The sequence below is a fragment of the Mustelus asterias genome, chromosome 6, assembly GCF_964213995.1.
Source record: "Mustelus asterias chromosome 6, sMusAst1.hap1.1, whole genome shotgun sequence".
NCBI lineage: Eukaryota > Metazoa > Chordata > Chondrichthyes > Carcharhiniformes > Triakidae > Mustelus > Mustelus asterias.
The window spans coordinates 130,100,471-130,116,011 of record NC_135806.1 but is presented as its reverse complement, the minus strand read 5'-3'; the positions used below and the strand labels follow the sequence as shown (position 1 = coordinate 130,116,011).

The window sequence follows — 15,541 nt, the reverse complement described above, 5'->3', positions numbered from 1 at the left end:
GCTGATCTCTCTCTCTCCTATCAAGCATTTTAAAGAGAGGATTCGCAGTGTTCTTAAAATGACAACACAAATTATTTAGATTTAAATATTTTAATATGTAAATATTTAGACATCTTGCCTTTATAGTCAGAATAAATATTTTTATCTCGGGGGAATCGAAATGATAACTACAGCTATGAAGATCATAGACTTTCTACAGTGCAGAGGGAGGCCATTGAGTCTGCACGGACTCTCTAAAAGAATATCTTACCCAGGCCCTTTCGCTCACCTCATTCTAGTAATCCCACATATTTATCACGCCAATCCCCCTAATCTGCGCAGTTGGGACACTAAGGGGCAATTTAACATGGCCAATCTACCTAACCTGCACATTTTTGGACTAGGGGATTTTCACAGTAACTTCATTACAGTGTTAGTGTAAGCCTACTTATGACACTAATAAATAAACTTTAAACTTTAAATTGTGGGGGGAAACCGGAGCACCCGAAGGAAACCCACGCTGACACGGGGAGAACTCACTGTCAGTCACCCGAGGCCACAATTGAACCTAAGTCTCTAGCGCTGTGATTTGATTTGATTTGATTTATTCTTGTCACATGTACTAGTATACAGTGAAAAGTATTGTTTCTTGCATGCTATATAAAGCATACCGTTTACATAGAGGGAAAGGAGAGAGAGAGCAGAATGTAGTGTTACAGTCATAGCTAGGGTGCAGAGAAAGATCAACTTAATGTGAGGTAGGTCCATTCAAAAGTCTGACAGCTGTTCTTGAGTCTGTTGGTAGGCGACCTCAGACTTTTGTATCTTTTTCCCGAAGGAAGAAGGTGGAAGAGAGAATGGAGGGGTGTGTGGGTTTCTTAATTAGGCTGGCTGCTTTTCCGAGGCAGCGGGAAGTGTAGACAGATGGGAGGTTGGTTTGAGTGATGGATTGGTCTTTTTCTCGATTTTATTCCAGTGTTCCTCAAGACAGGAGCAAATTCTGAAACTAGTTTGTGTCTGCTAGATCCCTCTGCGCCCTATGCATTTCCATTTTTTCTGATTTCGATTCCCCCCTCCCTCCCCTCCCATCATTCCTACTCCCCCTCTCACCTCCAACAAACGTTAGCACAACTGATTAGCAGGACCTGAGTTTGTTCAGCGACTTGAGCTCCGGATCAGAAAACAACTCCCACCCCCAGCGGTTACAGTGCGGAATAAAACACTCCGGCAATGCAATGCAAGAGCGCACCGCGCCCCAAACCTCCGTTTCTCTCCATAGCCAGTTAACTGGAGCATCTGCGAACGAATTCTTACTTTGAATTGGGTTTAATGAGAAATGAAATAATGTAATAACGCGCCTAATGTCTTCCAGATGGGATTTACTAGCATCGGTTTCGAATCCATGGTAAACAGGTACCAGAATGGTTACACACTCGCAATACTCAATATTGCGTGCATGTTTATAGAAGGAAATTCTTTATATAAAATAAAGAATCCAGCGAGTTGCATCTGGCCCATAAATAGAACAATACAAAGTTGAAACCTAGCAACTACATAAGCATATTTCCCCCTTCAAGTCTCAGTGACAATCAGATCCTCATAATAAATGCTTCATTATATATATATATATATATATATATATATTAAAAAGACTTAATAACATTCCACTTTACTCCAGGAACTCTCCCGGGATCCCGTCACTTCATTCTTACAGTCAAGGACATAAACAGGATAAAATTGTTGTTTTGCAAGTGTTAGTACTCAGGTTTTGGCTGGCGGTTGGGGTTTTCAAGTTTTGCCTGCACGTTTGGTGGGGGGGGGGGGGGGGGGGTGATGCATCGAGGAATCTGTGGAGGTTCGGTCCAGCGATTCATGTCGAAGCGGTCATTATCCATAAGGAACACGGGTCGAATCTCTCCAACACCTCTCTCCCCCCAGCCCAGGCTAAACAGTGTGAAAAGTGGGACACTCATTTATTTCAATCATTAAGCGCTTTTCACACAAACCCTTGCCCCCCCCCCCTCCCAAACGCACACAATCAACGCGTGTTTTGCTTCCCAGCAAACGGGTATAGCCATTGACAAGAATGTGCCTAATAAAGTGTGTGGGTCCTTCTCAGACACATAACATTTAGAGGGAAATTCACCCACCCCGGTTTAAACCAAGGCACACTGGCTTGCAGGCTGGAGTTACATATTTTTTTGTTTTAAAAAATATATAATTGTGCTTGTGGCAAACAAATACATTTATTGCCCGCAAATTTGGCTACAGATAAGGCTGATTCTTTTATCAAAATTTCCGCAGATAAATTTTAATTTGCAAATTGTCGTTAAAATGAACGGAGGAAAGATTTCGAGCTTTTTGTTTCAACCAGACTTTCGCTTCCATCACTTACACACATTTTAGTTCAATTAATTTGCCTGGAACCTCGTTTGTATTCTTTAAAAAGTGATGGGAAACGAGACAACATTGAGACACAGGAGTCAAAGCCTGTGGAATCATTAATCAACAATGGTTGATAAAGGCAATTGTATCAACGGCATCCCCTCCAGAAATTGTTTATAAATAAGGCGGCAGGGGTGTTTGTTGATACATTAAACATCTGCCTCGTGTTTTCTTTGCTGAATTTAGAGATCAGAATAATTTTAATTGAGTTTAGTGGACTGCGAGTTTTCTAAAGTTCGTTCAATTCCCAGGTTTGTTTTGACCCAGGGAGAGGAACAATAAAAATCATCTGTCTGTCAATACGATGAACCTTTAAACGCTTTCGCGGCGATTGTTTCCTCGGAATGTGCTAAACAGCCATAATGTGCCTGCAATTTTGTTCCGGAGAGGCCGCCCGGGGCGACAGTGTGGCGTCGGGATTCCCCAATTCCTTGTGTTGACAAACTGCAGCGTCAAGTCGGCGAGTTTAACACAGGTCCCATTAATCTCTACTGGCCACGAATTTACCTTCCAACTGTGACTCTTCCCTGCCAGTGGAGAGAGAGAAAGCCCTCTGAACTCCCCTATCCAGCCCCCTCTGATGTAGAGTGTTTCCCCTAATCGCCTACCAGGAAAGCTAGCGATAGGTAATTTTATCGTTCCCATTCCTGCACCCTGATCATCGATTAGTATGCAAACACACATACACAAACACAAATGCTTATTCCCAACATCAGTGGCAGCAAGACACATTGTAGTGTCCGAGCGCTCCTCTAACCTCCCAAGTTTTGCGGGATTTATTTCTGATTTGTTTTTCTTGGAAAACAAACATTCAGGTTTTTATAATATTAAATAAATTCTACTGGGTCAATTTTGAAACAGAGAGATAATTGAACCGGGGCTCTGCTGTTAATCTGCGCACTGAATAGGAGGGTCAATTTATTTCCCAAAGCGATTAATAAGTTCCTCAATGGCGTGCTTGAAACTCTGAAGTAACGAAGACCCCTTTGAACCAGCAGAAGCGGTTAATGCGCAAAGCCTTTGTTTGATTTCTCTCGAGACAAACATGTAGATTGCTGACTTTATTTCGGGCACGCACGGTGAAACTTTCGAGGTGCGGCAATGAATAGCGAATCGTGCGGTGGGCAGGGAGATTTGGATGGATGAGGGGTAGAAAGATGGGTGCATATTTGTGACTCAGATCCGTATTTCATTAACGGGAAGTCTCGGTTTTGTGCAACAGTTTGTGTTCATCTAGTTTACATTTAAAAGAAAAAAACAGCTGTCTGTGCCAACGGTGTCAAGAAAAATATGCACATTAATAACCGCAGTACTCCAAAAGTGACTCCCATTGTATTTTGTACATTTAATGTTTCGTTTTTTTCCAACGCGTGCAGTAAGATGCACTGAATCGGGTAGTTGGTCGTGGCAGAAGGTAGGCTTTAGAAGCTCAAAGATCTAACATTAAGTATTATCAAATGCATACATTATATTTTTCGATGTTGGCTTTTTACTATAGAGGTCAGCATGCTAGCATTCTGAGTGGGATGTCGAGTGGAGTATCAATCTGAGGCGGTGTATATATTGTTACACTGTATTACCCACAAGGGGCGCGGTTGACTATGGTTTGAGCGCCAGCGTTCCGTCTCCAACGCAAGTTTAAGTTTTAGGTTTATTTATTAATGTCACATGTCGCCTTACACTAACACTGCAATGAAGTTACTGTGAAAATCGAGGTGATATTCTGGCTGAGATATTGTCCATGGTGAAGTTATTATCGCAAGTTCAATCAACCTATTATTAAAGACAATGGAATGGGGTAAAAAAAAACAAAAGCACAAATGAAACACATTTAATGCGTTGTTATATTTTAAGAGCGCGGGTCAGATTAACTGCAATGAATAAATCCAGGATTTATTTTGTCCTGAAACCGTGATGTGATTTAAAAGGCAGAGCGAAATCCATTCGTATTGTTTCTTCCTCGATATTCTCTCTCACTGTGTGCCCCGCAGAGTTTGTGACTGAGATTATCTGGCGTTGAATTCTCACGCTCCTTGGGGTGAAGATATGGAATGAGTGATAATTTAAACTGAAATAATTTGAGGAAAACAGAAAAAAAATCGGATTACATGAAAAATAAAGTTGAATTCAGGGCGCGATCATCTATCTGAAGGTAACACTCGACATTTCAATTTTACATGAGACTGATTTGGAACTGTCACAGACCGCAGCTTTTCCAGCAGTCACTGTATCTTTAGTTTGTTGTGGGGTGTCAGTAAGAAATGCATTATATTTCTAGTCTATGAGGAGTAGAAATCTTTCTAGTCCAATGATGTGCAGGTTAGGTGGATTGGCTATGCTAAATTGACCCTTAGTGTCAGGGAGATTAGCAGGGTAAAGGTGTGGGGTTACGGGAATAGAGCCTGGACGGGGATTGTGGTCGGTGCAGACTCGATGGGCCGAGTGGCTCCTTCTGCACTGTAGGGATTCTCTGATTAACATCGTTCTTCCAATCAGGTGGGGGGGGGGGGGGGGGGCTGGTTTCCTGAAGCAAACTGTGGTCTAAACCCAGAACAATTCCAATCCCTAGGACATAACGGTACTGTGAACAATACTGAAAATTACATTTGCCATCCAGAGCATTGTAAAGTATAGCAAGAATGCAGCGGAGTAACCAGTAGGCTAATACATTCGGGGGCACGGGTTCAAACCCCGTGGGAATTTAAATCCAGTTAATCAAATCCGGAATGATAAAGCGAGGTGATCACAACAACCATGGTCCATCACCAATCACTTGGAGGGTGCCATCTGGCCTACTCGCCATATGATTTGGCCTCAGCTGAATTGTAATGGAGGATTGGGGGTGTACACACTTTAGGAAAAGGGAAGGTATTGGACAGGGTGCTAAAAGGATTCAGGAGAAGGGTTCCAGCGTTCAGTTGTGTTGATAAATTGGAAACATTAGGACTGCTTTCCTGAGAGCAAAGGATGAGGGGAGATTAGATAGAGGAAGTAGATAGAGAGAAACTGTTCCCACTGGGCATATATTTAAATTAATTAGCAAAAGAGATGAGGAGAAACTGTTTTCTGCAGCGCCTGAATGTGGTGGGGGCAGGTTCAAAAGGGAATTAGAGTGTTATCTGGAAAAAGAGGAATGTTCAGGGTTATGGGAGAATATGGGGTTTGGTACTTGGTGAGTTGCTTATTTGGAGAGCTGGTGCAGACACGATGGGCCAAATGGTCTCCCTCTGCGCCACAACAATTCAGTGACTCTTTGAACCTTAACTTAATAAGCCAATCAGTTCACCAGATGCTGGCCTTGCCCCATAGAGATACAGAGGGATTGGATTTAATGTATCTCTCTGGTCACTAATGATTAAATCACAAATTGTTACAGTTTCGGAGGCCATTCAGCCTACCAGGCCTGCAATGTCACAATCAATAAGCAATTTGAGTGCCATTCTCTTGACTTCTCCCCAAACATTGTTCCTTTTTAAAAAATGTTGGGATCTGTAAAATATCATGAAAACTTGACCCCATGTGGTTTTAAGGCTAGATACTATAAACTCCCGAAGAAAAAAAAGAGCTACTGCTATCACACCACACTGATTGCAAATTTCAATACAAATAATTTAACACATCTTTCAAAAAGAATTAAACAGATATCATTTCTGTAAAACTAAATAATTCTCCTGGTAAGATTTAAAACTGAAACACACTACAAGCTTGAGGGGTGTTCCAGCTTTTCTTAAACAAGGGCTACCTGGATGTCTATCAAATGGCTCCAGGGTCACATATAAAGTTATATTCAATCTAAAAACAGTCCTTTCCAAAGCTCCTTGCCCAATAAATTCATCCATTGTAAATCAACAGATAATGCAACTGCAAATAGGAATGAATTGCCGAGGGTTGAATTACCAGGGCTTAGGGTCACAGATTGGATAGCACTGTTTCAGACAGAAATTAAATTGGTCTTTCTATTAAAGGAGTTAAAAGACACTGGGAACAGTTTTTAATTCCTTGCCTCAGTTTATGAGAAATCGCAATCTGACCATTTTGACCTTCAATGTATTTGTGTGGCAGGCAGTAAACAACTTCACAATGAGAAAATCTTTAACAAATTCCCAAATAAATTGGTATTCCATCCTTCAGTGATCCTCGGTTTTTGTATACTGCATGGAGTTTATGGAGTTCAAATGTACTATTATCAGCAAGATTGAAATGGCACATAGTAAAAAGCATACACCAGGATAGGACTTCAAAATTGCCTTTAATTATGTGCAACTTGACAAATTGTGCTCAACACAAAATGTGACCCAAGAAACTGTGGAGCATCCTCTCTGTAAAAGCCATTAGTAGATTGGTATTGTGTGTACTTACCAAAATTAACTTAGCCACTTTAACATGATACATTTTATTTCAACAATGAATCCTTCTCTTTCTATCTTTCAGTGTGCTAAGTTCCATGCTAATGAAGATACACAATGAAGATAGGAGGGCATTGAACCAAAATCTATTGTCAGTAAACCTTAAATGTGCATCTCAAATTTTAAATTTATTTATTAAGTGTCACAAGTATGCTTACATTAACACTGCAATGAAGTTACTGTGAAAATCCCCTAGTCAGCACACTCCAGCACCTGTTCGGGTACACTGGAGGGAGAATTTAGTATGGTTGATGCATCTAACCAGCACGTCTTTCAGGCTGTGGGAGGAAAGCAGAGCACCTGGGGGAAACCAACGCAAGCCTGGGAGAACGTGCAGACTCCATACAGACAGTGACCCAAGCCGGGAATCGAACCTGGGTCCCAGGTGCTGTGAGACAGCACTGCAAACCATTGTGCCACCGTAATTAAAAGTCAGCAAGTTTAAAACTAAAACTGAATATAATGCAGAATCAGACCCATAGTCACTTCCTGTAGGGATTTGTTTTTAGTCAGTTATTCTATAAAACATGGAACAAGGTATTTATCATACAACCCGCTCACAAAATAAAAACACAAGCTACATCGCGAGTTGCTAGCTTCAATGCACATACGAACTAGGAGTAGGCCATTCAGCCCCTCGTGGCTTGTTCCTTGAATATTGTCAAAATAATTCTCCCTAATAATCTCATTATTAAAGTTCAAAGTAATTAAAATTTCTTTACAAATAATATTGTACGGCTGATACATGTGTTTGACTTGATGCTGGATGCAAGATGCTTTAGTATCACACAAAAAAAAACAAGATAGCAACTTGACAAGCCGTTTTTAATAAAAATTAGAAACCTCAAAGTACAGATGTAAAGGAAAACAGAAATATTTAATTCCATTAAGCATCCTTCCAGTCATTTCTTAAAAAGTTCCCATACATTCATTGCCTCGAGTCAACAGATCTTTACCTCAGTCTGCGAATACATTCACATTGAAAATACACACATTTGAAGAAGCCTTGTATTTCAGGTAACCTCACTCTTCTCTGGCATAAAATTGCAGCTTTTAAATCACATAAAGGGGAGGGTGGGAAACAAAATGCAAAATATTCCACTCTGGAGGCAAGTTTCCTCTGGGATGTCATACTTGCAATTATTTATATAAAAAAAGGTCTACAATTCTCCCAGTGCACAGAGGAAAGTTTCTCCAGCACTATTCATAAGTCAACAAAAGGGTGCGAATAAAAAACTCGAGACAAAAGGTCTTGCAACGTGAGTAAATCTATTTCTCATTGACATACAGCAACTATCTCCAATCAAATAACATGGTTTATTGCTGCTTAAATACCAAGCAGTGTAAAATATTCAAATAGAAATTTTTGATACAAAGGCTAATTAACAATGCAAGCCTGTGCACCGTCGCATCTTTCAATAAAACTACATTTTTTGAAAAGCATATAGTATTGACATCATTTTATGAATAGAGGATTTCTCAAAAAATGGTGTTCTGTCAAATATATTATTTAAAAAATTAATTTTGTTGCAGTCAATGTCTCAAATAGCCAAGTTTTTCACCGCTTCCCTGTTACTGTTATACAGTAAAATCTGTAAACTCCACAGTTGCTTGATGGTCAGATTTCCTGCGCAGCTGGTTGCATATTGAAGCTATTTTTCTTACCATCATTTTCAGTAAAACCATAGAACATCAGATTGGTTATGTTGTTTTAAAAAAGTCCAAATCAAATGCTATAGAAACAGGGAAAGCCTTTGTACATTGCACTAAGGTCCCCGATAGTGAAAGTATAACATCCTTTTTCAAAAAAAGGACACAAAAAAGTGAGACTGTGCAACAAATTCAGTGGGGAGATTTCTAGGATAATTAGTTAACCTGTCCTGATGAGTGCACGATGAAAAGCTTCAACAGCATGTCTCTTTTTTCAGCAGTACTCTAAATTCTGTGCTATCAAGCGACAATTAGTTAGTTCTTAAATCTTTGCACTAAAATATGCAGTAGATTCAAAATAAGTTTCAGTGCATTAAAACAGAATGAGGACTGGAGATGGTTACATTTGGATTTCTTTATTTGTTTTTAAAAAATCCCTGCATTATAGTCAGTATTACTACATTTGAATCTTGCATAAAGCATCAAAATGAAGCCGTAAAGCAGGACATTCGGTTCCCAAATAGAACTGTAGTGAAATGAATGGGTTTATTATTTGTCATGGGCCATAGGGTACCAAGACATGCAGCATTCTAGGGCATATCTCACTGCTTCTACTCCAAGTACCATGAGGATGGAATCAATAATGATGGACTGGGGTTCCCCGGTTAAAAAAGTAAAAAAAGTTTATTTATTAGTCACAAGTAGGCTAACATTCACACTGTAATGAAGTTACTGTGAAAATCCTCCAGTTGCCACACTCCGACGCTTGTTTGGGTACACTGAGGGAGAATTTAACATGGCCAATGCACCTTGCCTGCACATCTTTGGACTGTGGGAGGAAACCGGAGCATCCAGAGGAAATCCACGTAGATACGGGGAGAATGTGCAAAGTCCACACAGATAGCGACCTAAGCCAGGAATCAAACCCAGGTCCCTGGCGCTGTGAGGCAGCAGTGCTAATCACTGTGCCGCCCATATATGTGATTTCGTAAATTTGGGGAACACAATGCAATTTGTAACTCGAGAATGCGGGACCTAATTTTTAGATCTGTCAGTTCACCAGAAGTTAAGTTAGGGTTGCCTTCACTTCAACTTCTTGTTACTCCCTCCCTAACAGCAACATGGATGTACCTACAGCACAGGATCTGGAGCAGTTCAAGGCAGCTCACCACCACCTTCTCAAGGGCAGTCAGGGATGGGCAATAAATGCTGGTCTAGCCAGTGATGCCCACATCCCATGAATGAGTTAAAAAACCTTCAACTACAAAAAGTTTATTCTAGTGTCTTTTGCCAAACTTCAAAATTGCATCGAAAGCTAAATTCCTCAAACTCAAGGCCCAGCAGTGCCATAACAACCTTTTAATTGGAGGATGGACACACTCGATTAGAATAAAACCCTGTTTATACTATTGACAAAGAGAATTATAAAAATTAATTAGTCCCTTCCGCATTTCATGACAACCAGTCAATATGAGGCTCAAAATTGAGAAAGGGAAGCTTTGCTCTGTGCGCGCCATGTGAAAAAACTATAAATGAATTAGAACCATAGAAACTAGAAGCAGGAGTAGGCCATTTGGCCCTTCGACCCTGCTCCACCATTCATTTTGATCATGGCTGATCATAGAATTCAATATCCTGATGCCCCCCCTTCCCCCCCATATCCCTTTAGCCCAAAGAGCTAAATCTAATTTCTTCTTTATAAACACATTACTATTTTGCTAAACAAACATCGGGCACATACCAACCCGGATTTCCTGCAAAATTATTTTCCTTCAAATTATGACAGGTGGAATATCAGAAGCTGGCAAGTGCAGAGAGGAAATCTTTGGCCAATGTGTTCTCCAAAGAACCAATTTGACAACTGTAGAAGAATGTGCGTGGGAGGAAACAAGATGACTTTGAGCCTATGATTCTCAAAGCTTCCCATCATTGGGGGGTGCTCCTATCTCATTCTGTAGTCTGCGGTAGACTAATTGATGGAGACTGGTTGGTTGCTAACAGCCAGTCAACAACTCCATTATTGTTGCATCATACAACAACAGGATTGTAAGCAATTCCTATGTTCTTAGTATAAAACCTATACTTTGCGAATGTTATATACAATCTATCAACAAAAGATGTAAAAAAATAAACTTATTCAAGGCTAACTAAAACTTTATTTAAAAATTAATCTAAAATGCGATCCCCCCGCCCCACAATGTCATCTTATTTTGCATCCAGGGGCTAGATTTTCAGAAAGCTGGAATACATGATAGCAGCAATTGTCAGAGAAATATAGAATAAACTTATATATACAGAATAGTCAATTAAGATAATTCAACAATGAACCCCTGTGCAAAAGAGCAATTACCTACTTACAATTCAACTAATATCTTACTTATAGCAACATTTAGATTTACATTTTTTAAAAGAGTCTGTAAACAGCACTGAAAAGATCATCCTATGCTTTGATAATAAATGTTTATGATGAATTGAGTCATTGAAAAGTGGCTTCCTGAACATTCCCCACTATTCTTTGAACGTATTATTTGTATTTCTACAGCACAGTACTGAAAAACCAAGTCACGATAAATCTTCAATTAGATTTCCATGACTGCCTTGAATGTTCAACTCCCTGGGCTGATGCAGAGAATTCTCAGATCAGTGTTTTGGCCAATGGTTTTATATACGGAAGCAGGCTTTGCAAAGCAGCAACCATTGTCCATCACTACTGCTTCTCAAGACTACTATATTGTGTCAGTTGATATCTTCTAGCATTTGCCTTTTCAACTCAACCCTTACGCTGGTGTGATTAGCATGTGCTGCAATCAATACAGCTTAATGTGTGTGTGTGTGTGTGTGTCTGAATCTTAAAAATACTAGGAAAAGCGAAGGCGAGGGTACTGATGAGTTGAATCATTCTTCCCTCTCCAATTTTTGTACAATGCAATAGAGCTCAAATTTTCCTGCCCCCAGGAAGGCAGGCTGGGAGGACAGGGGTGGGTAACAAAATAAGGGTCATGTCTGAACAACCCTGAAAGCACTCTCACCACCGGGGAGCTTTCCCTGGAGTGGCTTGTGATGTTGATCAGTTGCCCGCTGCATGGAGCTGGGCAGCTGACTTACATCTTGAAGACTCCAATTAGGGGTGATTTTGCAATCTTGCCGACATTTTGCCAGTGATAGAATGGCACTCTGCTGTGTGCGAAGGCTGCCAGCTCATTAGAGGTGGCCTCCCGGGCTAATGGTGGAGGGGTGGGCGGTCAAGGTGGGTGGAGGTTCTGTGCTCCAATACTGATGCTGCAGGCAGGATAGGCTACACCCCTGGTCTACAGATCTACCTGGAGGGGTTTCCTCTTCATTTTGTGCGGGTTACTGGCTTCCATATAGAAGCACCCATGCCGCCCCCAACCTGCTTGAGCAGCATTCACTTCTAGTGGCGGGTCTGCTAAGACGCTGGTCCATTGATCAGGCCGGCAGCACTGGGAGCCAACCCATGATATTTAATTGGACAGCAAGCCCAGTTGCTTTTGGGTAGATTGCTGACCCTGTCTCTGCTGTCAACAAGTGCAGGCTGAGAACCCCGTATTTGGTCTTGACATGGGAATCCCAAAGCGCTGGATAAAATTCAATCCTTCTAGCTCAACACAAACCACATAAACTTTCTCCCTAATTTTACAGCAGCTAGCCTGTCTCGCGAGTGGGAGGTTTTCCATTTTCTCACACATCTGAGTTGATATTGCTTGGCTGTTGCTCAATGTGGGTCAAATTATGGTCATTTCGTGCTGCATCGTGGTTACAGAGGACAAGGTTGAAGCTGCCAAAACCCATGTTACATAGAACCACTTCAGCCAACCAAAAGACTAGCACTTATTAGCTTAATCTGGGTAGAATTCCATGTTCCAGAGAAAATATGGTGTCTTCACCAAATATACTACCCTAAATATTATTTTTCCATTAGCCTGTTGGTGCACTGTGTCTTTCATGCTTCAAAACAGTAATATATCTACTTTACAGATTAAAGTGTACTGATCATAAATGGCCAGGAAACCAGAACGATATTGGGTTCTCATTATGGAATTGGAAGCATATCACATGGAAAGAAAACAGTGAGCATTTTCAGTGCATTATAGAAGGGCATTACAAAAAGGTCATTTTGGACCCTTATCCCACCTCAGCCTGTATTCTTTTCTTAAATCAAATAGCTCTACACCACATAAATCACTCCCTGATGGGATATTTATCAGCGACATGTGCAGGAACTATAATCCAGGTGCTAAAGTACCAAATTATGTTTTGCCTTCCTCCTTGATTGCAGGAGTACCATGCCTTGCATGTACATGTGGTTAATGGAATCTACGTATAGCCTGATAGAGCATCAATGGACAGTTTAGCATAGGGATCTGGGGAATAGACATTTGTGTCTGAAATTTTTGCTGCGTAAAAAATGATCTTTAATATTTTCAAAAATCAGTTTTTAATCCTCATCCAACACATCTCTCTTCCTTCTCAGATTGACACCATGTGGAAGTGTAGGTTCTGGGAAGGATGGCTGCTTTTTGATGCCTTGCCTGTGCAATCATTATTCACTCACGGGGCTTGATTGAGACTGCAGGAAGGCTATTTGACTGCATTGGGCATCGCAGTCAAGTCTCACTCAACAATTGCTGTGCGCTGAACCAGGGAAAATCTGGCTGATTTGCCCCTAGCTAGCTTAAGGTTACTGAAGCCAATGTTAATGCTCACGTTCACATCATGGCCGAGAACAGCTAACCCGGCACAGAACAAGCATTGAACTTGGAACCCTTTATGACTCTGGATGATTTGGCTACTCACTGAATAAGGTGATTTTCTTGCATCCAACAGGAACCAACTTAAATACCGACTGGCTTAAGTGCTGAGCTGGATTTTGCATGGTCATTGCGGTGTCTCCTGTGGGAGGATGGTGGGGAGGGGGAAGGAGAGAAAGAGGGGCACGTAAAGTAGGGTGGCTGCCAGCCCCACCACCTCCCTGCTCACCGCAAGAATTCCCACACATAACACAGCAGGTGGTTGGTGGCACAATCAACATCTCACCAGCCATATTTAACAAATAATCAAAGGTCACATGAGCTTTTTAAACCAGCCAATTGACCCCGATAATATGCTGCCCAGGCCATAACAGTAGGCATGGGCAGTCGGATGGGAAGGAAGGAGGGCTATCAGAAGGTGCCCTTTGCACATGGGGGGGGGGGGGGGCGGGTTAGTACTTCTTTTTCATCCTATCTGCCTGCTCGCCAAATCCCAAGATCCCCCCGCTTCCCTAAACTGCTCAAAATCTTCCCTGTCCAATACCTCCAGACTTGCCTTGCTTCTGGATCTATTATGCTTTCTTCACGAGCTCGCTTGCAGTCCTGGCAGTGCCCACTAATGCACTCTTACTGCTGGAGTTGCTGCGCACCCCCCCTCCCCCCCGCCCCTCTCAAGGGGGGGACTTGCTCCCTCCACAGTAAGGGGTGGAAGGCCCACTTGCAGGCTCACCCACAGCATGGGGTGGGGCTGGCGAGCAGCAAGTCAGCTCTATGCTGTCTTTGCTGCCCCTCACTGTAATATGCAGCCCACTATATTCGCAAATTTGGTTCGAATGATCATCTCCACTTGCTAATGTGCTAATATCTCAAGATAACTTCCTATTAAAATACGATGAAAAGCTAAGGTAAAGTATATGTTTATAGAGAAGAAAGCTGAGGAAAAATGTGTTTTAAGAAGTTTTAAAAGGATTTCATAAAAATTACTAATCATTCAAGCACTCTTTAAACCAGCACACACAACTTGATAAAGTTTCAAAGATGTTTTGATAACAGTTAAAATAGTGTTCTTTCATGACAGGATACTAAATGTGAAAATAGATCTTCTGTAAGTATAATCTGGGTAGCAGATCACCCCATAGAAAAAAGGGATTGGTATTCTAACTACCTCCTATGTCAAAGACTGCATAACAAAGTGCTTTTTTTTGCTTCTATAACATAAAAGATCTAACTCAACAAAGAGAAAATAGTCACCTAATTTGTACAGAGAAAAATCTTTTAGTTAAAATACTTCACAATAAAATTATATGATTATAAATCTCTTATTTTGCAATATTTACACACATTACATGCATTAAAAAAGGGGAAGAAAAAAAAAGAATTGGGGGTTCATAGTCCCACTTAATTTGTAAACCCAACCACCAATTTCTAATGCTTTTGTAGTCCTTATACTTTTCTGCCAGTTTTAAATTAATCGCTTTCCCAAACTGCTGCATCAGACCATTGGCACTACTATATGCAACTCATGATAACTAAAATAATATAAAACATAAACTGGTATTCAGTTACCCAAAGTGCTAACAATGGCAAGATGGAATGCAGAAAGGATCTGATTGTCCACAGAGGTCACAATGGCCAGCACTAAAATAATCCTCGTGTTTACAACAAAGGCCAATATACTTCATTGTGCAACTTTATAGATTTGACCTTCATGTTCTGCAAGTGTTGTTAACGGTGCTTTTAGGCAGCCACATGACCAACAAGGTAGATATTGTCGTATAGATGTCCTACAAAATCCTCACTAATATTGTGGGCAGCCCGACGAGTGTTCCGGATGAACTCCCGCTTGGACATCTTGTTCTTCACGTGCGGACTATTCAAATCGATGGACAGCAGGATCAAAGAATAGCAAAGTACATAAACAGCATCTGTATAAAAGAAACAGAACTTGTAGTAAATTAGGTAGACATTAGATAGGATTATCCAAATTGTACTGAACTGCTGTCTTGCTAATGACAAGTTTGAGCAGTTGGATCTATAGAATCTATAGAAGCAGTTTAAGCAAAGGTTGATTTTTCCGTTTAGCTGACAGATGCTACCTGTTCACTTTGGCAGTGGAAGTCAGATTCCAGTTATTTAGCTTATTGACACTTTTAAAATTTACCAGAGAATTTAACAAAAAAAAATTGTCACTTCCGCGAGAACTATATCAGAGCAAGAATAAGTTGGAAGACTTAACTGAAAGAAATGGCTGAGGTAATAGCAGATGCGTTAGTAGTAATTTATCAAAATTCG

The 15,541-nt window shown here is 40.9% G+C and overlaps 1 protein-coding gene across 3 annotated transcripts in view; it reads right to left on the bottom strand.

Moving 5' to 3' along the window:
* fbxo8 (F-box protein 8) overlaps positions 1 to 15,541 on the bottom strand; it is a 110,897-nt gene that overhangs the window by 25,696 nt on the left and 69,660 nt on the right. Inside the window, exons 6-7 of one of the 3 annotated variants that reach the window (XM_078215116.1) lie at positions 15,049 to 15,174; positions 13,296 to 13,391 (exon numbers count right to left, since the gene is read on the bottom strand). In XM_078215116.1, the coding sequence (XP_078071242.1) occupies positions 13,296 to 13,391; positions 15,049 to 15,174 (222 nt within the window). Of the gene's footprint in view, positions 1 to 13,295; positions 13,392 to 14,453; positions 15,175 to 15,541 lie in introns of those variants that run through there. The other 2 variants (XM_078215117.1, XM_078215118.1) reach the window with 2 other exon arrangements.